Source organism: Oryctolagus cuniculus, chromosome 4 (genome assembly GCF_964237555.1).
Source record: "Oryctolagus cuniculus chromosome 4, mOryCun1.1, whole genome shotgun sequence".
NCBI lineage: Eukaryota > Metazoa > Chordata > Mammalia > Lagomorpha > Leporidae > Oryctolagus > Oryctolagus cuniculus.
The window spans coordinates 122067288-122094300 of NC_091435.1; the positions used below are offsets into that span (position 1 = coordinate 122067288).

At 48.5% G+C, this 27013-nt stretch overlaps 1 protein-coding gene across 1 annotated transcript in view; it reads left to right on the forward strand.

Annotated features, from left to right (window-relative positions):
* RARRES1 (retinoic acid receptor responder 1) overlaps positions 1–27013 on the forward strand; it is a 50152-nt gene that overhangs the window by 2209 nt on the left and 20930 nt on the right. Inside the window, exon 4 of the mRNA XM_070073247.1 lies at positions 99–886. Within this exon, the coding sequence (XP_069929348.1) occupies positions 99–886 (788 nt within the window). The remainder of the gene's footprint in view (positions 1–98; positions 887–27013) is intronic.

The following is a 27013-nucleotide window of genomic DNA, read 5'->3' on the forward strand; positions in this document are numbered from 1 at the left end:
GTCTGCGGGAGTTGGGGAGGGGTCAGCCCTGACCACCCAGCATGGGGACACGGATGCTGGCGGCGCCCACCCGGTAGGACGGGTTCTGGCCTCTTGAGTCCGGGGTTCTGCGAGGCTCGCCCCTCCTGCCTGTAGATTAAAAGCCGCATCCCTGGTCAACACCGCCGCCCAGCCCAGCCGCAACCCGGCCTCCACGGCGGGCTCCCCTGCAGCAACACCCGCCGCGGCCCCGCCCCCTCCTCCACCTGCGTCCGAGCACCTGCTGGGCATCACCGCCTCGGCCCTCGCGGAAGCCCAGCGGGTTCGCGCGAAAAGCCGACGGTTGCTCACTCGCACCTCCCCGAAGGCGAGAAGCCGGCCCCAGGGCCGGGCCGGGGGGGCGCGGGGTGGTGCTCTTCGAGGCAGGCGGCCCAGCCAGGAGCTCCGGGCCTCGCGCCACGGAGGCGCCGCCGCGTCCCGGCACCGAGCCGGGGAGCGCCGAGGGGAGGGTCCCGGCGAGGGCGCGGCCGAGTGGGCGCGGGCTCCGTGGGCCCGGGGGCGGGGAGGCGGGGCCGCGGCCGCCCTATTTCCGCGCGCCCCGGCGCCGCCAGCCCTGAGCCTGGGCCCGTCGAGCGCCGCGCCAATGCAGCCCCGCCGGCAACCACAGCCCGCGTCCCGGCCCGGGGGCCTGCGCCCCGTCGCGCAGCTGTTCTTGCTGCTGCTGTTGCTCGGCCAGGAGGCGGTGGCGTTGGCGGTGCCCGCAGGGGCCGGGGGTCCCGAAGATGCGGGGCTCGGGCGCGGGCTCCTGCAGCAGGCGGCTCAGGCGGCGCTGCACTTCTTCAACTTCCGCGCGGGCTCGCCCAGCGCCCTGCGAGTACTGGCCTCGGTGCAGGAGGGCCGCGCGTGGGTGAGTGCGGGTGGCGCGGGGCGGGGAGGTGCCAGCCAGGCTAGGGGCCCATCGCGGATCTCGCCCGCTCCGGTGCCTGGGAGAGGGTCGCGTCGGGGAAACTGAGGAAGGGGCTCAAAGGGCACCACTTCATCTTGCGTCGGGGCGGCCCTTCTGCTGCAGGAGTGCTCACGGCAGGCGCCACACTCCGGTGGCTGCAGCTGACGGCTGAGGCTGGACTTCTGACATCTAAGCTGCTTCCCAGGACGACGTGGTTGGAATGTCCACGTTTGCCTGGGCAGGAGGCTTCACACGCTGCCGTCCACTTTACTCCAGTAGGGGCAGGGAGTAAGGCAGACTCCGTCTTCCGTGGGAACCGCAGGAACGAGAACTTCACCACCTGGGTGTCGTGTGTGTGTGTGTGTGTGTGTGTGTATGCATGCATGCCAAGCTGCATTATTTGCGTCGTCAAATAGAAGTTTGCAAAAGCTACGCAGCCATCCGAGAACTTCCAAAAGTTCGTGGACGTGGAGTGTGAAAGATGATTTTGGTGCAATGCGTTTGAAATCCATGCGTAGCTTTTTCACAGCACGTTTTCCATGAACTTTTTAAAGACCCCGTATCTATGCTAGAAGCAAAGTTGCAGCCTCTGACAGCCTCCAAATGTTCCGTTACAGCCTGCAGACACGCAGCCTGAAAAGACTCTAGTGTTGCCTATAGAATGGATTAGGCTTGCAAGGGTGGCAGTAGGATTTGCATTTAGGATTGTCCTGGGCCTGGTATCAGACACTGGTGGCAAACGCCTTTTGAGAACTCTTAGTTCTTCAGAGACATTCCTGCTCCTAGGGTGGCTAGGTTATTGAAAGATGAAATCAAAGCGTTCTAGAATAAGGCAAGCTTTCTTGGTACCTGTTTTAACAATCCTTGCTGTCTCAGGGACTACAGTGACAGGAGACAGGGAGGAAACCCAGCTTAAGAACTTTACGGTGGGGGCTGGTGTTGGGGCACCATGGGTTAAACTGCCACCTGTGAGGCTGGCATCCTGGGTCTTGCCTATTAAGTCCCAGCCGTCCTGCTTCCAATCCAGCTCCCTGCTAATGCACCTGGGAAGGCAGCAGAGCGTGGTCCGAGTGCTTGCGGCCCTGCCACCCACGTGGGAGATTCAGATGGAGTTCTGGCCCCTACCTTTAGTTGCTGCGGGCATTTGGGGGGCTGACCCAGCAGATGGACATCTCTCTCCTGTCATTTGCCTTTCAAACAAATAAACAAGCCTGAAAATAAAGCTTGATCACTGTAGGAGAGGAGCCACTTCCCAGAGCCTGGAGGGGCCCCTGAAGATTCGCTGTCTGGCTCTCAGTGGGGAGGATTCCCTAAAGAAATGCCAGCAGAATCCTAGAAGACACCAGTGCCCAAATTCCAGGGATTCCTTTTTTAGGTCCTTCCAGAAGGACACTTAATAATGATAACACCTTACATTTTTCATGCTTTTAGCCACTCCCTGGGGAAAAGACTAATACTTGGTATCTCAAAAAATAATACTCTCAAGACCCAAGTGGATTAAGTTAAAATGTCCTTTCTTTTCCACAAAGAACAATATTAGTGTTTCTTATCTGTCAGTAGTATAGTGTTCCTGAATGTGAAAGAGATTCTCTCTCGCTCTCTCTCTCTTTTTTTTTTTTTTTTTTGCTAAAAGAAGAAGAAGAAGAGAAAATAAATTAATAAATTAGTCTCTGGGGGCAGATGTGCATGGGGGAGGGAGGAGCAGAATCCAGGGCACTGACCCTGAGAAGAACTTGATGGTGGTTTCTGGTTGTCTTCATGCTTCCTCCCCGATTGTGAAACTTTTCTGTTTTAAAGCTGGGGAGCCAAAGAAGCAAGCTCAGGGCCCTGTGCAGGGCCGCGATCTCTGGGGACCACAGCCAGTCCAGTTTCTCTCAGGAGTTCCTGAAGTTGTTTGCCTCCCTTGCTCTGCCTCCTCCAAACACCAGCACCCAAGAAACCGCCGCCTCCCAGGCGACCGAGTCAGCCTGGGCGTGCCTTCAAGTTGGGACAGTGACACATCGCCGCCCTTAGGGGTGGCAGACACAGGGCTTGGTGGCCAGGGCTGGGTGCTGCTTCCAGCTGCGCAGCTGCCCTGGGCTGCCTTTCCACAGTGCGGGGGCACAGCTCGGGGGAGGTTGCGTGGAGCCTAGATACCTGCCTGCTTTGCCTGCACGTGGTCGCCGAGTCTTCTCCGGCAGCTTCCGGTTAGGAAGGGATTTAACTCATGTCCTGCCAGCAATGCCAGGTGGTTCTCACAGTCATATAAGCTGAGCCGTGTACCAGTGGTCAGATCTAAAAGTGTGAGTTACTGTTCCACCATCCAAGAGGCGGGCCATTCACCCATTAGCTGTTTCTTGGGCACCGTGCAAGCCACAGGAACCCCTCCATTCTAGAGGGCAGCACACGCCTTTGTAAAATAAGGTGGCCCGAGTCGGGCTTTTTCACACCAAGGAACATAGGAGGTTATGAAATCGGCTCAGTAGGGTCCAGTTGGTATAATTTTTAGCGTCATACTTTGGAATATTGAACAATGAGAATACATTGCAGAAGCCTGGGTAGTTGTATCTCAGCATGTGTTCCAAATATGTATGCGTGGACTTGGTGCAGTCTTTGCTATGGGTTGCAGCTAAGACCGTTTTGTAAGCCTGCGGACCAGATGATTCACAACCTCTTCCAGCTCTGAACTCCATAATTTCTGATTTGTTGCCTCCGAGAGAATCCCTCATTTTAGAAGCACTGTTGCCCTCTAGCGGTGAAATGCAGTAACAGCTGTTAAGTAAATGCTGGGAAGTGTTTGGTTTCCTGATTGGGATTCCAGAGTACCACTGTGTTCTCCACCTGCCCCTGCCTGATGCCATCTCTTTCGTGACCCTACACCAGCCTGCCATTGCCGGCGAGGCGTCTCCTTTTCTGGCATCACACGGCAGCGGGTCAGGTCCCACAGTCGTATTGGCGGGGAATGTCCTGGGTCAGTCCCATGAGGTTACCTGCCTGCACTGCTGTCTGCAGGGGGCAGCCCCTTCCACTGAGGCCACTCAGCGAGCTCTGGGACGGCTGACCAGGGGCCTGAGAGGCCAGCGCGTTACTGAGAGGACTCTGAGGGGAACCTTCGGCCCACCCCGCCGTGGGCTGGCTTGGGGACAGGTCAGGCTAGGACCAGCAGTTGGAAACGTCACTGAAACAGTTGACTAAAGTGGGTGAGGGTTATGCACATACTTTAATTGTTTTTATATAAAATTTGTATGTGTAAATTTTTTACTTTTTAAAATTTATATAAAGGGAACACATTTCATGTATTTCATATGCAGTTTTAAGAGCATAATACTTCCCACCCTACCCATCCTCCTCCTTCCTATTTTTAATTTTTACAATGACATACTTTCAATGTTCTTTATAATCACAAGCTTAAACCTCCACTAAATAAAGAATTCAAGTAGTAAATAGAAACACCACTGTTTCTCGAGTATGGACAAGGGCTGCAAACAATCAAATCTCAGAATGTCCATTTTGCTCATAAACATTACATTTTTGTACTCTATATTAGCTACCACAAGTTGGAAAACATATTTGTCTTTTGGGGACTAGCTTATTTCACCAAGCATAATGTTCTTCGGTTGCATCCATTTTGTTGCAAAAGACAAGATTACATTCTTTTTTATGGATGATAGTATTTCATCATGTATATCACAATTTATTTTACTTCCTTAATTTCTATTTATATAAAGAGAACAGAGTTCATGTATTTCATAGGTGTAGTTCTAAGATAACCATAGGTCCCTCCCTTCTTCCTCTCCCTCAATCTTCCTCCTTTCTTTTTTTAATTGTTGCAAAAACAGTTTCAGACCACTCTATAATCACAGGATTCATGTACCACTAACTATAATATTCAACAAGTGAAAAGTAGGAAGAACAGTTCCACAGGTGTATAAACAGGGCTGAAAACAACCATCAGAATTTGTTTCATTCCTATACTTTGTATTCTATATAAACTACCACCTGTTGGAGAAAATAGATGGTATTTGTCTATTTGAGACTGGATTATTTCACTAAGCATAACGGTTTCCAGTTGCATCCATTTTGTTGCAAAAGAAAGGATTTTATTCTTTTTTGTGGCTGAGTAGTATTCCATAGTGTTTATAAACCACACTTCACTTTCTTTATCTAGTCATTAGTAGATGGACATCTGGGTTGATTCCATATCTTAGATATTATGAATTGAGCTGCAATAAACATGAGAGAACATACAACTCTTCTGTATGTTGATCTCATTCCATTTGGGTAAATTTCTGGGAGATGGCTGGGTCATATGGTAGATCTATTCAAATTTCTGAGGAATCTCCATACCAACGTCCATATGGTTGTACCAGTTCACGTTCCCACCAACAGTGTTTTAGGGTACCTTTTCCCCATACATCCTTGCCAGCATTTATTATTTTTTGAGTTTTGGGTGGATAGACATTCTAGGTGAGGTGAGGTGAGATGAAACCTCCTTGTGTTTTTATTTGCAGTTCCCTGATGGCTAGTGATACTACGCCGCTTTTCACATGTCTATTGGCCATTTGTACTTCATTCTTCAAAAAATGCATATTCATGTCCTTTGCCTATTTCTTTTATATATATAATTATAATACGAGTTTCATATATTTCCTTCACACCATTACAGGAACATAGTGGCACTTCCCCAGCACTCACTGACCCATGCTCCAAACCCTCTTTCCCTTCTCCTCATATTCCCTACTCTCAATTTCCACAATGATCTTTTTTTTAGTACATGTAATGCCTGTATAGTTAATGCTGCCCTAGGTAAGAGTTCAACAAAAAGTATGTAGAGAAAGCAAAACAAAACACTGTTCCTCAACAAAAGACAAGGGCTATAAACCATCATTGACTGTCAAAATGTCTGTTTCACTTCAATACATTATATTTCAGGTACTCTAGTCATTACCTCTGATCATTGAAAATGTGATATCTGTCTTTTTGGGACTGGCTTATTTCACTCAGCATAAGAGTTTCCAGTTGCAACCATCTTGTTGCAAAAGACAGGATTTCATTTTTTTCTTACAGCTGAGTAGTACTCCATAGTGTAAATATACCATTTCTTTTTTTTTTTTTTTTGTAGTTTTTAAGCTTTGTATTCAGTGAGAGAAATGCATAGGAGAGTGAGGGCTCTATCTAAAGGAGAAAGGGAAGTCTGGGAAATAAGCTGGGGCCATAGCAAGCAGAGGGCAGGCTGAGACATGTGCAGCAAGCGTTTGGTTATGAGCGGCTACTAGCAGCGTATCACAGGCAGCGAGGCGAAGGCAGAGAGTGCGGGTGCCCCAAAGGCCATGTGCCCCGAAGGCATGGGGCAACAAGGGGATCCAGGGCAGTGAGGGGAAATAAGGGCAGGGCCCACGTGTTCCAGGCCTTTTATCCACTTCCAAAGGGGAGTGGTTATGTTGCCTGATCGGCAGGTGGCCATTCAGGTGGGGTCAGTTAGGGGCAGGGGATCACACAGGGGTGTGGGGAAGGCATGGTCTTCCAGCTCACAAATCTAATCAACTTTATCCTGTCTGCCTGCCTACAGCATTCGCCCTCAGAGACATTCCAGCCCTTGACCCTAAGAGCTGTTGAAGGACAGAGAATCATATCTTCTGTGGCTGCTTCCTGCTTGTGAGGGGTGTAGTGCCGACCCTGCCTGTGCTGGGTCTGGAAGTCTCTGCCTATTTCATCCAACAAATTCGCTTTATGAGGCGGCATATTTTTAGTTACCGCCAATGGCTGTGTCCCCTGTATGGTCAGTTATTCCCAGAAGTTGCTGAGTTCTAAAACATGTTTGTTAATTAGCACAAGCAAAATCAGAACAAAACCAATTATGAGTGGTGTGCCTCTTAAGAGGGAAAGGTTTCCCTTGTGTGGATTATAGAACCATTTAGCTTGAACATAGAGGGTTATAAGAACCTATTGGTTTTATTGTCAGTAACAGTCTTAGAGAAACCAAATAGGAGGCAGGTACAGCATGTCTGTCTGAAGGTGCAGCAGTCTTGATGTGAGTACTGTAGAAGCTTTACTTATCTTACTAAGATCTGATTGGCTTTCGGAAATAATCAGGTGTGTCTTTTGAGTTCAGCTGTGAAGACTTAAGAGGTAGAAGTTTAACCCTAATTTCACTGGTAGTCGTGCTCAGTAGCACCTGGGAAGGTCCCTTCCATTTAACCTGTAACTGGTCTGAAGAGGATCTCTATGAATGGCTTGCTCAGGAATTCCTAATGTTGGAGCTTCTGTTAGCTCTTTCATTCTTTGGATCACCTTTTGTAGCTCTCCTGTCCAGCACAGTGTGTCTGTGTTAGGGCCTTTTAAAGCCTCATACAAAGGCTTGGAATCCAAATCCTGGAATCCATATTCCATAGAATCCTGCTATCAGCAATTCCCAATGTTGAAGCTTCTGTTAGAAGCTCCTTAATTCTTTTTTTGACAAGCAGAGTGGACAGTGAGAGAGAGAGACAGAGAGAAAGGTCTTCCTTTGCTGTTAGTTCACCCTCCAATGGCCGCCACGGCCGGTGCGCTGCTGCCGGCGCACCACACTGATCTGAAGCTGGGAGCCAGGTGCTTATCCTGGTCTCCCATTGGGTGCAGGGCCCAAGGCCTTGGACCATCCTCCACTGCACTCCCGGGCCATAGCAGAGGGCTGGCCTGGAAGAGGGGCAACGGGGACAGAATCCGGCGCCCCGACCGGGACTAGAACCCGGTGTTCCGGCGCCACTAGGTGGAGGATTAGCCTAGTGAGCCGCGGCGCCTGTGCTCCTTAATTCTTTGGAACAACTTTTGTAGCTACTCTGTCCAGCACAGTGTCTGTATCGGGGCCTTTTAAAGCTTTATGCAAAAGCTTGGAATCCAAATCCTGGAATCCATATTCCACAGAATCTCCCGTCCCCAGAAATAGCCTTAGCTGCTTGTCATATGGAATAGCTTCCTCTTGGTTAGACCATATCCCAGGCAATCCACCTCTTTTAGAAACCTGAGCTTTTGTTTGGGAAATTCTGTATCCTCACTTTCCCAGATTTTGGGTTTAGTGGGATGCAGAAGAAATTATCACTTAGGCAAAAGTTTAGCACACAGTAGGATGCATTGAAACAACTGTCTCATTAGTAGCCCTGAGGCCTCTAACCATTCTGTACTGTACTTGACCTTATGTTAAAACATACGAGATGGGCCGGCACCACGGCTCAATAGGCTAATCCTCCACCTGCAGCGCCGGCACCCCCCGAGTTCTAGTCCCGGTTGGGGCACCGGATTCTGTCCCGGTTGCTCCTCTTCCAGTCCAGCTCTCTGCTGTGGCCTGGGAGTGCAGTGGAGGATGGCCCAAGACCTTGGGCCCTGCACCCACATGGGAGACCAGGAGAAGCACCTGGCTCTCCTGGCTTTGGATTGGCATGGTGCACCAGCCGCAGTGGCCATTAAGGGGGTGAACCAAAGGGAAAAGGAAGACCTGTCTCTCTCTCTCACTGTCCACTCTGCCTGTCAAAAAAAAAGTACGAGATAGGAATATCACAGAGAGACTTGGATCTAGGAATCAATGTATGAGACACATAGTTAACTTTAAAGAAACACTTGAGAATACAGGCAATGGAGTTTGACATTGAGGCATAACTAGAATTTAAGAATATAACATGCTAAAACAAGGTAAATCTTTAGGATCAAGTTTTACCATTAATACTAATACTGTAACTCTTTGAGGACAGAGGTCCTACATGGGAAGTTAGTGCACAGTGACTCCTGTTAATTTAACAATTAACGCTCTTATGTATGATGTCAGTGATCACACGAGGCTCTTGACATGAGCTGCCAAGGCTATGGAAAACTTTTGAATCCATGATCTCCATCAGTATTCAGACAAGACTACAAGCAGAGTGGAAGTTCTTACCTCCCTTAGGAGAAAAGTACATCCTTCTTTGACCACTTCTTTCCACTGGGGTCTCACCCAGGGATGTTCTCCATGTAGCGACACTTTTTGCACTAGTGTCCTGGCTTTCCATGCCTGAAATGCTCTTGTGGGCTTTTCAGCCAGACCAGTATGCCTTATGGGCTGACTCTGAGGTCGCTGAGCGCTACTTAAAGCAATTGGCAATTTATGAGCCTGTTGTGTGGACTGCTTCCCACGGTGGAGCATTTACTCCTCTTTAATTCTATTTATTACTATCACCACACTTAATCCTATTGATATGATCACTTTAACTCTTTTTTTTTTTTTTTTGACAGGCAGAGTGGACAGTGAGAGAGAGAGACAGAGAGAAAGGTCTTCCTTTGCCATTGGTTCACCCTCCAATGGCTGCCGCGGCCGGTGCACTGTGGCCGGCGCACTGCGCTGATCCGATGGCAGGAGCCAGGTGCTTCCTCCTGGTCTCCCATGGGGTACAGGGCCCAAGCACTTGGGCCATCCTCCACTGCACTCCCTGGCCACAGCAGAGAGCTGGCCTGGAAGAGGGGCAACCGGGAAAGAATCCGGCACCCCAACCAGGACTAGAACCCCGTGTGCCGGCGCCACAAGGCAGAGGATTAGCCTATTGAGCCACGGCGCCGGCACTCTTCTTCACCTCTTAACAGTTTTGTTTTTGTTTGTTTTGTTTTTTAGAAAGCTTTAATAAATATAAATTTCATAGGTACAGTTTTGTAAAATAGTGGTTCTCACCCCCACTCCTGTCCCAACTCCTACTCCCTCTCCCATCCTATTCTTCATTAAGATTTGTTTTAATTATATTTATATATAGAAGGTCAACTTTATACTAAGATTTCAGCAGTTTGCACCACACATGCACACAAAGTATAAAGTACTGTTTGAAGACAAGTTTTACCATTAATTCTCACAGTACAACTCATTAAGGACAGAGTCCTACATGGGGAGCAAGTACACAGTGACTCCTGTTGTTGATTTAACAATTGATGCTCTTATGTATGACGTCAATGATCACCTGAGGCACTTGTTTTGAGCTGCCAAGGCTATGGAAGCCTTTTGAGTCCACAAGCTCTGACATTATTTAAATATGGCCATAATCAAAGTGGAAGTTCTCTCCTCCCTTCAGAGAGAGATACCTCCTTCTTTGATGGTTCCTTCTTCCCACTGGGATCTCACTCACAGAGATCTTTCATGTAGGCTTGCTTGTTTTTTGTGTTTTTTGTGGTTTGTGGTTTTTTTTTTTTTTTTTTTTTTTTTTTTTTGCCACAGCATCTTGGCTTCCCATGCCTGAAATGCTCTCATGGGCTTTTTCGCCAGATCTGAATGCCTTAAGGGCTGATTCTGAAGCCAGAGTGAGAGAAAGGTCTTTCGTCTGCTGGTTCACTCCCCAGATGGCCACAACAGCTGGAGCTATGCCGACCTGAAGCCAGGAGCCAGGAGCTTCTTCTGGGTCTCCCCATGGGTGCATGGGCCCAAAGACTTGGGCCATCTTCAACTGCTACCCCAGGCCACAGCAGAGAGCTGGGTTGAAAGAGGAGCAGCTGAGACTAGAACCAGCACCCATATGGGATCCCGGTGCTTCAGGCCAGGGCTTTAACTGGCTGAGCCACAGTGCCGGGCCTTTGATTTCTCTTTTGATTTCTTCTATGACCCACTGTTCATTCAGGAGCATGGTGTTCAGTCTCCATGTGTTATACATATGCTCTAGAAATTCCTTAGTTTCTGATTTCCAGCTTCATTCCATTGTGATCAGAGAAGATGCATGGTAGGATTTCAATTTGTTTTATTTTCTAAGACTTACTTTATGGCCTAGTGTGTGGTCAATCCTAGAGGAAATTCTATGCACTGGAGAGAAGAATGTATATTCTTCAACTGTAGGATAAAAATTTTGTAGATATCTTTTAGGTCCATTTGGTGTATAGTGTCGATTAAATCTGCTGTTTCCTTGTTGATTTTTTTTTTTTGGTCTGGTTGATCTGTCCATTGCTAAAAGTGGAGTATTGAAGCCCCCAAGTACTATTGTATTGGAGTCTAAGTCTCCCTTTAAATACCTTAACATTTCTTTTAAATATCCAGGTGCCCTGTAATTAGGTGCATATGTTTATAATAGTTTGTAATAGTTACATCTTCCTGTTGAATTGATCCCTTAATCATTATATAGTGCCTCTCTGTCTCTTTCAACAGCTTTTGTGTTAAAGTCTATTTTGTCTGATATTAATATGGCTATGCCAGCTCTTTTTTGGTTTCTGTGGCATAGAATATCTTTTTCAATCCTTTCGCTTTTAGTCTGTGTGTGTCTTTGTCTTTGTTGGTGAGATGTGTCCTGTAGGCAACAAATAGATGGGTTTTGTTTTTTAATCCATTTAGCCAGCCTGTGTCTTTTAACTGGGGAGTTGAGGCCTTTTATATTCAAGGTGACTATTGATATGTAATGACTTTGTGCCATTTTTCCAAAAATATTCCTAATTTATACTTTGAACTTCCATTGATTTTTTTTTTGAGAGAGAGATTTTCTTCCTTTACCTTTTGTAATGATGACCATGTTTCTGTGTTTCTCTGTACAACACAGCATTAAGCATCTTTTGCAGGGCTGGATGGGTGGTGACAATTTTTTTTTTCAATTTTTATTTGTTATGGAAGGTCTTTATTTCACCTTCATTCACAGATGAGAGCTTTGCAGGGTATAATATTCTGGGATGACAGTTTTTTTTTTTTTTCTCTTAAGACTTGGACTGTATCTCGCCATTCTCTCCTAGCCTGTAGGGTTTCTGATGAGAAGTCTGCTGTGAGCCTAATTGGAGATCCTCTGAAATTAATCTGGCCTTTCTCTCTTGCACATTTTAGAATCTTTATGTTTCACTGTAGTGAGTTTGATTACAATGTGTCATGGTGAGGATCTTTTCTGGTCATGTCTATTGGGAGTTCTGTGTGATTCCTGTACTTGGATGTCCCTTTCTTTCTCCAAACCTAGGAAGGTTTCTGCTATTATTTCACTAAAAAGACCTTGTATTCCTTTCTCTCCATGCCTTCAGGAACTCCTGGAACCCATATGTGTTTTTTAATAGAATCCTGTAGATTCCCAACAGTGTTTTTTAGTTTTCTAATTTCCTCTCCTTGTCTTTGGTTTGACTGTATACTTTCCTGTGCTTTGTCTTCTAAGTCTGATATTTTTTTTTTTTTGCTCCACCAATTCTGTTTTTAAGGCTCTCTACTGTATTTTTTACTTGTTCTATTGAATTCTTCATTTCATTCTGATTACTCTTTAGGATCTCAATTTCAATGGATAAATTTTCTTTCATCTCCTGCACAGATTTCAGTAGTTCGTGCATTTGTTTTTGATCACTTCTATGTAATCTGCTGATCAATGTTTTTGAGTTCCATTTCTTGCGTTTCTTCTATTTCATCATCTTCACAATCTAGTATTGAAGTGTTGTGTTCTTTTGGAGGTGCCATGTTGTCTTCCTTATTCTTGTTTCTTGGATTTGTGCATTTGTTCAGCATTTGTGGAGATACCATTGTCGGTTTTGTGTGTGTGTGTGTGTGTGTGTGTTTTGCTGTAGCGGCTTTTATCATTGTACTATGACTGTGTAGATAAGTGGAATGTCTGCTTTCATTGACTCTCATGAGGCTTGTAGTGGGTGTGGCCAGAGACCTCTGTTCAGTTCTCCAGGGCTAAGGGCATGCCTCAGGTGACACACCCAGGTTTGGTGTGGTAAATCTTCTCTCTCTCTCTCTCTCTTTTTTTTTTTTTTATCAGAAGGGGGGTATATTTTGCTCAGCTAAGCTCCTCTTCTCAGTGGAGACCAGTGCCTGAGCACTAGCCCCAGTGTGTATAATATTCATCTGCTCTGTCCCAAGGAACACACAAAGGATCTGTGTAGTCCTCAGTGTAAGTTCAGATACCCCAGCAATGTCTCTTACCAGGGTAACCAGGAACCCCCAAATTTGTGGAGCCTACCACCAAGACTGCTCAAAGTCCCTGCCACACCTCTCCCACACTCAGTTGTTTTTTTTTTTTCCACAGGCCTGGTTCAGAAGCTTCACACAGTCACAAGCTCCTAGCCCCCTGTTAGTTCTCCCCACCAAAGTCATGAGTCTCCACTCAGCTGGTTGCTGGACAGACATGAGCTGGTGCAGCTGTTACATATGTCCAAAATCTCTTTTAACAGTTGTTATGTTAAAATCTATTGGTCTGATATTAGGATGGCAACACCAACTCTCTGGTTTCTCTTAGCATGAAATATCTTTTTCCAACCTTTTACTTTTATTCCACATTTATCCTTGTTGGTGAGATGTTTCTTGTAAGCAGCAAATAAATGGGTCATTTTTTTTTCCAATCCATTCAGCCAATCTAGCTTATAACTGGAGTATTTAGGCCATTTACTTTCAAGGTGACTATCGACATGTTAGGAAAAGAGTTGCAGATTGGTGCCACCTGACATGGAGCACCAAAATGTTAGGAAAAGAGGCACAGAATAGGAGGAGGTGTACAAATTTACAGCCAGACCGAATTCAGAGAAAATAAATCCGTAGAGGTGGGTGACCAACTGCCTGCGTGCACACTGATGGAACACATGGCAGAAGGCCCCAACCCCCAGGGGCTAGGCTTTTTTATATTTTAGGAGGGCTGAGGATGGGGGTGGAGTAGGGGGCAGCAGGCAGAGGGGAATTCCTGGAGCTGGGCCAGGCCTTGGAAACCTGGAAAAGAATGCAGGGTGGGATATGAAAGCAGTAGGGTGTGAGACCCAATTGACATTCAAGGACAAGGATACATTCCAATGTTTATCTGTCTTTTGGGCAATGACTGAGATTGGCTGAGGCTTATGTCTTTGTTCCATCAATAAGTAACGACTTGGCCCTGCCATTTTTTTTTAATAAGTATTCTTATTGTTTACTTCGGATTTCTTTTGTATTTCTGGTGATTTTTTTTTCTGCCTTCTCATTCTTTCATAATGGTGGTTATCTTTCTCTGTTTCAGTGTGTAGCATATCCTTAAGTATCTTCTGTAGGGCTGGACAAGTGTTGACAAATTGTTTCAATTTCTGTTTATTATGGAAGGTCTTTATTTCACCTTCATTCATATATGCAAGCTTTGCAGGGTACAGTTTTTTTTCTTTTGAGACTTCGACTATATCTCACCATTCTCTTCTAGCCTATAGGGCTTCTCATGAGAAGTCACCTGTGAATCTAATTGGTGATCCTCTGAAAGTAGTGTGGCATTTTTCTTGGCCCATTTTAGACTCTTTTCTTTGTTTTATTGAGCAGAGTTTGACTACAATATGTTGTGGTGAAAATCTTTTCTGGTCATGTCTGTTAGGAGTTCTATGTGCTTCCTCTATTTGAACATCGTTTGTTGAAATTGGAGAAGTTTTCTGTATTTATTTCAGTAAATAGGCTTTCTATTCCCTTCTCTCCACTTCTTCAGGCACTCCTAAAACCTGTATGTTTGGTCATTTGATAGCATCCCATAGGTCTCCAATGCTGTTTTTTAAGTTTTCTGTTCTTTTGTTGCTGCTGTTTTTGTTTGTTTTGGTCTGACTGTAAGACTTCCCCAGATTTGTCTTCTAGTTCAGATGTTCTCTCTTCTGCCTCAAGTCTGCTGTTATGACTTCCTACTGCATTTTTTATTTGGTCCATTGAATTCTTCATTTCTAAAATTTCATTTTGATTTCTCTTTATACTCTCGATTTCCTGGGGAAATTTTTCATCATTTTATAGTTTTCCTTAGTTCATGGATTTGCTTATTTTTCTTTTTTTAAATAATCCTATGATTAATTTTCTAAATTCCATTTCTGGCATTTCCTTTATCTCTTCTTCGCATTCTAAAATTGAAATGTATTCCTCTGGGAGGTTCAAATAGACTTCCTTATTCTTGTTTGAATTTTGGTTCTTATTTTTTTAAAACTTTTGTTTGAGAGAGCTACAGCTAGAGCTACAGCTAGAGCTAGTTAGAGTTAGAGTGAAAGCTCTTCCATCTGGTGGTTCACTCCCCAGATGGCTGCAGTGGCCTGAGCTGTGCCAATCCAAAGCCAGGAGCCAGAAGCTTCTTTCAGGTCTCCCATACAGGTGCAGGGGCCCAAGTATCTGGGCCATCTTCTATGCTTTCCCAGGCCATAGCAGAGCACTGGATTGGAAGAGGAGAAGCTGGGACTAGAACCAGCACCCATATGGGGTACCAGCGCTGCAAGCAGAGGATTAACCTGCTGTGCCACAGAGCCAGCCCCTCAGCATTTTTCGAGTTGATTTTTAATTTTTTTCTTGACTTTTATTTTTGGGGCTAAACTTCTGTGGCCTCCTCAAATATCTGCCCTTTCAGTGAGTGTGGCCTGGGGGCTCTGGTCAATGCTCTAGGGCAGGGAGAGCTTCCAGGGAAATGGTTCCCAGCTATGCCCCATGGTTTTTATGTAGCCACCCAGGCCCAAAGCCTCAGCACCTAAGGTTCCCCCAGAAGCTGTTGGCACAGGTGCCGCTGTTTCTGGTAGTTGCCCGGCCACTTCCTGGTCAACTTCTGAGACAGTGGGGGCTGCAGGCCATTCCCTCCACTCCTAGCTCCGGATCACATGCTACAGTCACTGGCTTAACGCCTGCCCACCACTGCTGCCAGTGCTGCGTTCAGGCACCCTGACTCCATGGGCTGTTATGTGCACGCCTGCAAGCTTCCCTGGTTGAATCTTGATTTAAAATGGCGTCTACCCTCTCTTCTGGGTTTTGTTTTGGAGAGATTGGTTTGAATCGGCCGCCTCTTTCCACTTCACTTGGACCTCAGGTGACTGCCAGCAACTGCTGTCTCCCTGGGTTCTTGACCGGGCCCACGCTACACTCTCACTGGTTCTATACCCACGAATTGCTGCCATCCATCCTGCCCCCCTCCCTCCATCTCAAAAATGCCGCCGGCTCTGGCTGCCCAAGGCTCCAATCTCTGCGCCTGTGCCAACACTTGCCATGCCAGTTCAAGCTGGTTCCCCTCCTCCCGTGGGGCTTCCCAGGCGGTTTTCTCTTCTAATCTCCATCAAGTGTATACCTCCTGTGCTTCTCCTCACTGTTTCGCTCTAGCCCTGCAAAGCGTACCACTCCCTAATCCACCATTTTCCCATATCTCCTGTTTAATTCAGGACATCCTCCATAATTTCTTGTAAGGCTGATGTGGTTGTGGTGAATTCTCTGTTTTTGCTTATCTGGAAGATATGTCTCCTTCACTTTTAAAGGGTAACTTTGCTGGGTAGAATATACTTGGCAGGAAGTTTTTTTTTTTTTTTTAAGATCTTGAATATGTCATCCTACTCTCTTTTGGCCTGTAGGGTTTCCACTCAGAAGTCTGATGTTAATCTGATTTGTTTTCCTTTATAAATAACTTGATGCTTTTCTCCTACCATTTTCAGGATGCTTTCCTTGTCTTTAACTTTTGACAATTTGATGACAGTATGCCCTGGAGAAGACATTTTTTGGTTGAGTCTGCTTGGGGTTCTTTGAGCTTCTTGTATCTGGATGTCCACATCTCTTTCAAGACCTATTCAACTATTTAGTAGGTTTTCAACACCTTTTTTTTTCTCCTTCAAGAATACCTATAATACAAATATTTGGTTGTTCAATGGTATTCCATATTTCTTGTAGACTTTCTTCATTCTCTCTAATTACTTTCTTTGTTTTTGTCTGATTGGGTTATTTTAAAAATCTTGTCCTCAAGGTCTGATTCTTTCTTTCATTTGGTCTATTCTGCCTGTTAAAGCTCTCAATCATACTTTTTATTTCACTGATTGAAGATTTCATCTCCAAAATTTCTATTTGGTTCTTCTTAATGAGCTCTGTCTCTTTAGTAATCTTTTCATGTCACTCATTGATTTCCTCATTTCTTTACCTGTACCTTGCATCTTGTTGAGTTTCCTTAAAATCATTATTTTGAATTCTATATCTGTCCTTTCATAGATGTCCTTCAGTTCAGGGTCTAATTCTGGAGGATCATTATGTTCTTTTGGAGGTGTCATGACACCTTGCTTCTTCATGTCTCCTGTGTCCTTATGTTGACATCTGCCCAAGTGGTGTTCTTGTCCCTTCTTTATGGAGCAGGTTTTATTAGAAAAGAGCTTATTGTTTAGCTGGAATGCAGGGTATCATTTTGCTTATTGCTTTGCACTGGCCCCTGGAGTTGAGTTTTCATGGGCTGCTTTTGGTGTTAGCCCCCAACTCGCATAGTGTGTGAGAGCACAGCTCGGGACCTAATGCCCAAAACTTTCACAGTTACAAGATGCAGGGGACCTGTCCTTGGCCTCACAAATTGCTCTGCCTCTGACTGTGATGCTAGTAGGAGAATAGAGGCGCCCTGCACCCTGCACAATTTCTGCTGCGAATATGGTGCTTTGTACAGGTGGGGGAAGGGAGGAGAAGGAAGCAACATGGCTTCCCTGCTCCAAGCCCAGCAGTTGCTCAGACCCCAGTCGGCTCTCCAGGCTGGAGAGAATGTCAGTGGGTGACTGTGAAACTCCTCCTCAGCTAACACTGTGAGCAGCAGGGTGCACAGCAATGTCTTCCTACCTTCAGGTGGTAAGATGGCAGCTCACAGCCGGCTGCTGGCTGCACCGCAAGGCTGGCTGCAGTGGTGTTTGTCTTCTCTCCTCTTGTCCCACAGATGCTTTGTGGGTCTTTTCCCCCTTTCTCAGAAAATTTCCAACAGTCAGACCCCTGGAAACATAGTCCTTTTGTTTCCATGTCCCAGAGCAGCTCAAGTTAGTGTGGCCCTGCCCTCTTCAGCCATCTTGGATCTCTCTTTCCAATCTCTTGATGTAGGCACTAATTGCTATAAACTCGTCTCTTAAAGAGAGAGAGAGAAAGAGAGAGAGAGCCGCTGGCTCACTCCCCAGATGGCTGCAATAGCCAGGGCTGGGCAAGGCTGAACTTGGGAGCCAGGAGCTTCTTCCAGGTATATCTCATGGGTAGCAGGGGCCCAAGCACTTGGACCATCTTTTGCTGCTTTTCCCAGACCATTAGCAGGGAGCTGCATGGGAAGTGGAGTGGCTGGGACATGCACCAGCACCCACATGGGATGCCAGCATAGCAGGCGGCAGCTTCACCTGCTACACCACAGCGCCAGCTCGTGTATCTTGTAAGCTTTGATATGTTATGTTGTTGTCTTCATTCATTTCCAGGAATTTTTTAATTTCCCTTCCGATTTCTTCAACTCACTGTTCATTGAGGAGCATGTTGTTCAGTCTCCATGTGTTGACGTATTTTCTAGAGTTTCTTAAGCTGTTAATTTGTGGCTTTACACTCTGGCCTCAGAATCAGCCCTTAAGGCATGCAGATCCGGCTGAAAAGCCCATGAGACTATTTCAGGCATGGAAAGCCAAGACACTCTGGGGAAAAAAAAAAAAAACCTAAATGAAAGATCTCTGCGAGTGAGATCCCAGTGGAAAGAATGGGTCATCAAAGAAGGAGGTACCTTTCTCTGAAGGGAGGAGAGAACTTCCACTTTGACCATGGCCTTGTCTAAATATGATCAGAGTCAGTGAACTCAGGGGGCTTCCATAGCCTTGGCAGCTCATGACAAGAGCCTAGGGTGATTACTGAGGCCATAAACAAGAGTGTCAATTTGTTAAGTCAACAACAGGAGTCACTGTGCACTTATTCCTCATGTAGGATCTTTGTCCTTAGTGTGCTGTACATTGAGATTTAATGCTATAACTAGTACTCAAACAGTATTTTTCACTTTATGTTTCTGTGTGGGAGCAAACTGTTGAAATCTTTACTTAATGTATGCTAAACTGATCTTCTGTATATAAAGAGAAACGAAAATGAATCTTGATGTGAATGGAAGGGGAGAGGGAGTGGGAAAGGGGAGGGTTGCGGGTGGGAGGGACATTATGGGGGGGAAGCCATTGTAATCCATAAGCTGTACTTTGGAAATTTATATTCATTAAATAAAAGTTTGAAAGCAAAAAAATTTGTGGCTTTATTCCATTTTGGTCACAAAAGATCTATGGTATGATTTCAATTTTTTCGAATTTGTTGAGACTTGTTTTATGGCCTTGCATATGGTCTATTCTAAAGAAAGTTCCATGCACTGAGGAAAATATTGTGTATTCTATAGTTATGGGTTGAAATGTTCTGTAAATATCAGGTCCATTTAGTCAAGTAAATAAATGTTGTTTAAAAAAAGATAGATTTTATCAGTTGTTTCGAAAGCATGTAACTTGGATTTCATGGACATGATGTCATTGTAATGCCCCTTCTTCCCTGGTTTATATAACATTAATTATATAAAAGGTAATAAGTACACCAGGCAGAAGCAAGTCTGGAACAAATCAGCTGACTTTTGGTCAGCATCTGGCCAGCCCCGGTGCATTCGGTGCAGGGGCTCATGCACTCCCGGTGTTCAGAGGCCGTGGGCCTGACAGAGGAGCAGGGCCGCCTCCTGGGCCACGAGGCAGTGAGGCGAGCACCTGCTCCCCAAGAAAAGCTCAGTTCTTTATCACTTTCCGATCTTTAAAGCACTTTCATACAATAAAGTTCCGCTAATTACTGCACTTTTTGAACTCTCCTCTCCATTAATGTCAATAATTCAGAGATGATCATTCCAAAAATAGGAAAGTAATAAATTAAGTCGTCCGCAGGAACAGAAGTTGGAGAATGAGAAAGGCTGAAATGCATATGGGGGTGGGGGGGATAGACGATAAGACTGAGGTGAAGGAACAGGAGAGCTCTAGCTCTAAGTGCTTTTGTTGCCAGCACGGGAAAATAGCAGGGGTGTCTGCAAGGTGCACCTGGCTCTCCTACTGCCCCGAGCGTGAAACACACTGTCCCCTCTTTATTCAGAGGCTCGGGGACCCCAGCATTGGGTCCTTTGATGTCATGAAGCCGTTAGCAAAACCAGCGCTGAGCCATCAGCAGCATATGCTTTATTCAGTGACAAAGAAGGGAGAAGCGGGAGCTGAGATGGCAACTCGACGTCTCCATCTGCTGGGGGCTTGAGGGGTCACGGGCACAGGGCAACAGGAAGCAGGGGAGGAATGTTCATGGGCTTTCTGGGAACGGGGAGGTATAATCCTCAGAGTCGGGACTCTGTCTTTTTGTCCTTTTCTGCTCTCTTCTGCTTGTTCTGAGCCCCACCCCAGGCATTGGCAGCAGTGGCAGTGTTTTTAAACTTGGAAATAAGATTACAACCAGGCTTGTTGGCAGCCATCTTGAATCTTCCCCTTTCAGACTGGCTGGCCCAGGGAGAAGCTTTGGCCTGAAGCTCTCGTGTTCTTTGAAAGAGAAACAGTGTTTGGGTGGGCTTAGAGCTTAGCCAGGCTGCCCAGGTGTTGCCCTGGGTCATGAAAATGATGCTGGAAACAGAACAGGGAGACACGTGCCCTCCTTCCCAGGCGCTGCTCCTGATGCAGTGACACAGGTGCGCCCACGGTCTCGCTCCCACGGCACCACCCTGGTCTGCAGGCTCTGAGACTGCAGAGGTGGAATGCAGCATGATGGGAAAGGCCACCAGGCCCTGGGAGTAAAACTGACTTTGGCCTCCTTGGCACCCTGCCCCAGTCACACAGATGAGCTAGCAAGTAGGAATGTTTTCTGACCATCTTGTAATAAACGGTTCTTAAACCACAAACTTTGTTTTATTGGCTCACAACATTTTCCATCTGGCTTCCCACACGTGGAGTCACAAGCAAGGATGCACGTGCCACAGTGCATTGATAGAGTCCCAGATGAAGATGTTGGCGGTGGTCATGCGTGTTGACCCCCAGGATCCTGCCTTGGCTGCAGCCCCCCTTCCAGAACAGCAGGTGCAGGAGCTGAGTAGTTCTGCTGCGACTGGCATTCATGAGGCACGGGATGTGGGATACACACAGCCACACTCACCCTCACATGTCCAGCCTGACCCTTGATCTCAATTGCTGTCCAACAGCAGAGCACCCCGGAGATAGAGTCGCACCTGGGCAGCCCTGGCAGAGCCAGCCCCGTGGTGCCAGGGATGGCAGCCATAGCAAGTCTCCATCTGCCAGCGAAGTCACATATGAAAGGAGTCTCGTACCATGGCTGCACAGAAGATGTGTGTGACTCTGCGGTCACCCAGGGCGCATGCCCACACAGGACCCGGCAGGAAGGAGCACCAGGGGCTCTGTAAAGCCTTGCATCCTATGGCTGCTCCAACCACGCACTTAAGTGAATACACCTGTGTGGGTTCTGGGGAAGTGGGGGGAGTCAGCTGGGTCTCACTGGGCTGACACCGAGTGTCTGGGGTGCTGTGCCTCCTGGAGGCCTCGGGGAGGGTCTGCTTCCTTGCTTTTCCGGCTTCGATCTAGAGGCTGCCTGCGGGGCTCTGTGCTCCAGCGTCACAGCCAGCAGCAGGACACCTCGTGACGTCTCGCTGCAAGGGCTCCCATGGTGCCTCTGGGCCTGCCATGGTCATCCAGGGTCCTCTCCCAATTTCCAGATCCTTAATCACTTTGACAAAATCCCTTTTGCCTAGTGAAATAGCATATTTGCAGGTTCGGGGAGGGGGGGGGTGCTGTTAGGGCGTGAGCATCTTTGGGGGCTGGGACTGGGCCTCCCCCGTGCAGTCTGCAGGGAGCTGTGAGCTCCAGGGAGCCTTCCCACACTGGGTGACACATGTGGGTGCCTGGGAAGTGGCAGCTGTGGCTCCCACCTCTTGTCTCGCTCATGTCTGCAGTGTGGGGAGCAGCGCGTCTGAATCTTGCTGCCCTCTACACCCCTCCTCTTGCTGGTGGACCCTGGTGGGCTCTGTCCTAGCTCTGGTCCAGCCAGCATTGTGCCTGCTCCACTGGAGGGGCACCACACCCCCTCTCCCCCCTTCCCTGGCACAGGGCCTGCTAGAGACCAGCATTAAAGGTTTCTGTGAAATAAAAGTAGCTGGAGGGGTGTGGGTGCTGCTGTGGCTTCCAGAACAGGAGGCCAGGCCAGGCCCTGCAGAACCCCAGCCCCTCCCTCCTAGATCAGCCTTTTCTACCTAGCCCCGCCCCCGCCCTCCCACCCCAGCCACTGCCTCTGTCCCTTCCCAGTCTGCTCAAGGTCAAGAGCTCAGACCCAGAGGGGCTGCCCACACAGTCTCTGTTTCCGTGGCTACTCAGCCTGAGAAAGCAAAGTGTCTGCATGCCAAGATGTCCTCGGCCCCCGCTGGGTGGGCCCTGCTCTGAAGGCAGCTGGTCACTTTGCTTCCACAAATTGCCCTGCTCTGCGTAGCCTTGCCCGAGACGAGGAAAATGCAATAAGATCCTTCCAGGGTCTAATGTAATATACCCATATCTCTGTCCAGAGCATGAGAACAATTTTTATTCACAAATGAGTTGTTTATTTGTCTCCAACTAAGCCTGACTCACAAAAGTAACCTTATAAACGGAGCAATTTTGCTCTTACTGGAATAGCGTGGCATTTGTGTGCTCTTAACAAACAACGCAGCCAGTGGGGGGAACCAGCGAGGGCCGGCGTGCGGGGAGGGGAGGGCAGGGTGCCCAGCGAGCTGGCGGCAGTGCAGACTGGGTCCTCACCCGCCCACGCCTCGGCCCGGAAACACCAAGTGTGAAGTCGTCTCAGCAGACTCCAGGGCTACAGAAAGGCACCAGCATGCAGCAGCCAGCAGCAGAGGGAAAACCAGGAAGCATTTCCCCAGAGGGCTGGGTTTCCTTTCTGGGTGCGCTTTTGACAGAATCAGGTCTTTGGAGTCAAAGGCATTTTTGTGGCCTCCTGTGGCAGCCATGGCAGGGTTTCTCTCGGCCCCCAAGCCTGCTCCTAGTCACAGCCCTGGAGAGCTGCAACTGGAATACGAAGTTTTAACTTCTTGGCGCATAAGTAGGTGTCATTGTCCTGTAGGCACACCCTCTCCCACCCCCATTCGCAGTTGTGATTTCTGAGGTTACTCATAGTCTACTGTGGTCTGAGAGTATTACATGGAAAATTCCAGAAATAAACAGTTCAGGAGTTTTTTTCTTTAATTTTTTATTTTTGACAGGCAGAGTGGACAGTGAGAGAGAAAGAGAGAAAGGTCTTCCTTTTGCCGTTGGTTCACCCTCCAATGGCCGCCGCGGCTGGTGCATCGCACTCCAGTTCAACAGCTGAGTTTCAGAAATGCAAACAGCTTGGGGCTGGTGCCATGGCTCACTTGGTTAATCCTCCACCTGCAGCACCGATATCCCATATGGGCACCAGATTCTAGTCCCTGTTGCTCCTCTTCCAGTCCAGCTCTCTGCTGTGGCCCGGGAAGGCAGTGGAGGATGGCCCAAGTGCTTGGGCCCATGCACCTCCACGGGATACCAGGAGGAAGCACCTGGCTGCTGGCTTCGGATTGGTGCAGCGCACCAGCCGTAGTGGCCATTTGGGGGATGAATCAATGGAAGGAAAACCTTTCTCTCTGTCTCTCTCACTGTCTAACTCTGCCTATCAAAAAAAAAAAAAAAAAAAAAAGTAGAGCAGCCAGGACTCGAACTGGCACTCATATGGGATGCCAGCACTGCAGGTGACAGCTTTACCCACTACGCCACAGCACCAGCCCTTGAACATTACCATTTCCTAAATAATCCATGAGATCACAATCACGTGTGGTGGTCTCTGGACCAGCAACATCAGCATCACCTGGGACTTGTCAAACTGCAGGTTCCCAGGCCCAACCCTAGACTTGCTGAGTGAGCTCTGGGGCTGGAGCCTGCACCACTGTGTTTTAGAAAGCTCTTGTGGGCTATGAGCTACGCCCACTGCTCTAGAGTCAACTCCCCCCGAGAGACCACCTCTGATCATCTGACCCTCTCCTCTGTCACTGTAGCCTCAAGTATCCTCTAACCTCACTGTAGCCTCAAGTATCCTCTAACCTTAATATGCTCATCTTTTTTTTTTTTTTTTTTTTTAAGACTTATTTGAGAGGCAGAGTTAGAGAGGAAGAGAGAGAGAGGTCTTCCATCCGCTGGTTCACTCCCCAAATGGCCACAATGGGCAGAGCGGAGCAATCTGAAGCCAGGAGCTAGGAACTTCTTCCGGTTATCCCACATGGTTGCAGGGGCTGTGTGTGGCAGCCTCTGCAGTCCAGGGGACAAGCACTTGGGCCATCCTTGGCTGCTGTTTCAGGCCACAGCAGAGAGCTGAATTGGAAGAGGTGCAACTGGGACGTGAACCTGCGCCCATTTGGGATGCAGGCACCACAGGTGGAGGCTTAGACTACTATGCCACAGCGCCCCCCCCCCCCCCCGCTCATCTTTTTACCAAAACCAAGCTTCCCCGCCCCGTGAGAAAGCCAGAACCCCAGGTTGAGGGGTTACTGAAGCAAAGCAAGTGAATGCAGAAAACCCTGAAGAGGAGGAACCTCCACTCCAAAGCAGCCGCCCTCCCGAGCCTGGGCCGGGCTGTTCCAGGAGAAGGGGAGAGAGGCTGGGGGATCTCTGCAGACCCCCGGGGCACCAGCAGGGGCTGAAACTCTTGGCCTTGGCTAATTGACTTTGGGGACAGGCCTGGTCAAACTGCTCCTAGAAACCCTCCACAGAACCATTGTTTCCGTGCTGCCCTCCTCATCAGCGGGAACAGGGCAAGCCCCAGGTAAGGGCCTCTTTGCAGAAGCCCCAGGATGCAAGCAGAGCGTCACCACTGGTCCACGTGCCCGTTGCAGGGCTGAGCGGGATGGGTCTGAGCAGAAGCTTAGGTAGGAAGCGGACAGCTGCAGCCGAGGGGCGGAGATGCCTGGCCAGCGCTGCTCCCAGCTCCCTTCCTCCCCCCCCCCCCGGGCTGACACCCCTCCTAGCCCTCCCTGAGCAGTCCCACATGCACAGGCCACGGGCCCCTTGTCAGCTGCATGGAGGGGCCCGCATCCAGGGCGCCTTCTGAAATCTCAGACCCTCTCCACTCCTCTGCTGCTTGGGGTTGAGCTGTGTCCCCAAGAAAGCTGTGTGCCAAGTCCTGTGGCTCAGGACGCGAACTTGTTTGGAAATAGTGAAGATTGGCCGGCACTGCGGCTCACTAGGCTAATCCTCCGCCTTGCGGCGCCAGCATACCGGGTTCTAGTCCCGGTCGGGGCACCGGATTCTGTCCCGGTTGCCCCTCTTCCAGGTCAGCTCTCTGCTGTGGCCAGGGAGTGCAGTGGAGGATGCCCCAGGTGCTTGGGCCCTGCACACCATGGGAGACCAGGAGGAGCACCTGGCTCCTGGCTTCGGATCAGCGTGGTGTGCCAGCCGCAGCGTGCTGGCCGCAGCGGCCATTGGAGGGTGAACCAACAGCAAAGGAAGACCTTTCTCTCTGTCTCTCTCTGTCTCTCTCTCTCACTGTCCACTCTGCCTGTCAAAAAAAAAAAAAAATAGTGAAGATGAGGCCATGCTGATCAGCGTGTGCCCTCCCTCGTGCGGGGTGGCTTCCAAAGAAGGCCACATGAAGGCACAGCCGGATGGCCGAGGGGGAACGGCCACCAGCTAGCAAGCAGAGAGTTGGGAGTCCCCCGCCACAGGAAGCTGGGCGCTGCCGACACCTTGCTGCTGTACTTCCAGCCCTCCAAGGTGTGAGGGGATAACCAGCTGCCCCTTAAAGCCAGCCATGGGATGCTTCTTCCACCAGCAGCCTTAGGAGGGCACGCGCGTGCCCTCCCCGGCCGTCTCCTGGCCAGACGAGGGCGGGGCGGGGCTTGTCTGCAGCAGCCCTGGGTACACGCACAGAGCAGCACCCATCCCAGGCTGCTGCGTGTGTGTGTGTGTGAGAGAGAGACACAGGCTGCTTTCTGCCTTAGGGCTTGCTGGGCTGTGTGTGGCAGCCTCTGCAGTCCAGGGGACAAGCAGTGACTCTGGAATGGGCTTCCTTCCTTTACTGGCTCTGTGACAGTGAGCAGTTTCTTTCAGCAAGTGCCTCCATTTCTTCATCCTTACAATGGGCAGGGGGGTGGTCACAATAGCTTAGCTCAAAGGGATTTTGTGATAGAATAAGGTAATACGTAGATAGTGTGTCAAGAAGTCAGGCGAGGCACATAATGAGAGCGCAGCACATGCAGGGGTGTGTGTGTGTGTGTGTGTGTGTATTTCTTTGTCATGATCCCCTCTGGGTGCCTGGAAGGATGGCCTAGGTGCAAGCACTGGCTTGATAAGTATTGGAGGGCGCCCCCATAAAGGATGCCAGCACAGCAGGTGGAGGCTTTGCCCACTATGCCACAGCTCCAGCCCCAACTTTGCACCTTTTGAAAAAGCCTGCCTGGGAGCTTCTTGTCCCCAGGTCCTGAGGGCTGCTCCCTATGCCTGTCCTTGCATGCACATTCCCACCCCACCCACTTCTGACACATTCTTCTGTGAACGATATCGCTGGTCTGTGTGCAAACCTAATTTTGGGTTTATTTGAAAGGCAGGCAGACACAGATCTTCCATCTACTGGTTCACGCCCCAAATGCCTGCAACAGTCAGAGCTGAAGCTAGGACCTCAATCTGGGTCTCCCACGTGGTGGCAGAGACCCAAGGACATAAGTCATCACCTACTGCCTCCAAGGGTACCTGTCAGGAAGCTGAAATGAGGAGCAGAGCCAGGACTTGAACCCAGTGTGGGATGGGGCTGTCCCGAGCAGCAACTTGACCACAGTGCCAGGTGCCCATCTTTGTATTTAAATTTGCTTGCAAATGGTATTGTGCGTCGCTCTTGTTCCCACTATCATCCACATTGTGTGCAGGCCTGAGTTGCTGTGTGTGTAGCATTTGCGCTGTGGCTTGTTCGTTCCCACTGCTGCCCAATAGGACTCCATGCTGTACACCTGCATCTTACCAGGCCACTCCTCAAATGGTCTCCTCACTGCACCTCTGTGAACCTCCTCGTGTGCGTCCACACCCTTCTGGACCTGCATCACCATGGTTTCTTTGGAAAAATTTCCAGAGCAGGATTGTAGCCGTAGAATGTTCCATAAGCTTGATTTACCAAGTACACTAGAGTGGCCCCAGCCAGCAACAACCCCTAGCCACTTCCTAACTGGTCTCCAGTCTGATAGTTTCCCTGTGCTGTGCCATTGCTACTGTTTGCACATCACCAGTGAGTCCGAGCAGGCCCACAAAGCTCTGTCATTGCACACTCAGTATGCAGAAAATACTTGGCTCCGTACCAGCAGTGGCTCGACAGGATGGTTGTTATGTTGTGAATGCAACTTTTTAAATGACATCTTAGGTTTATAACATTTTTTTAAATTTTTATTTGAAAGGCAGAGGTGTAGAGAGAGAGAGGTCTTCTGTCTGCTA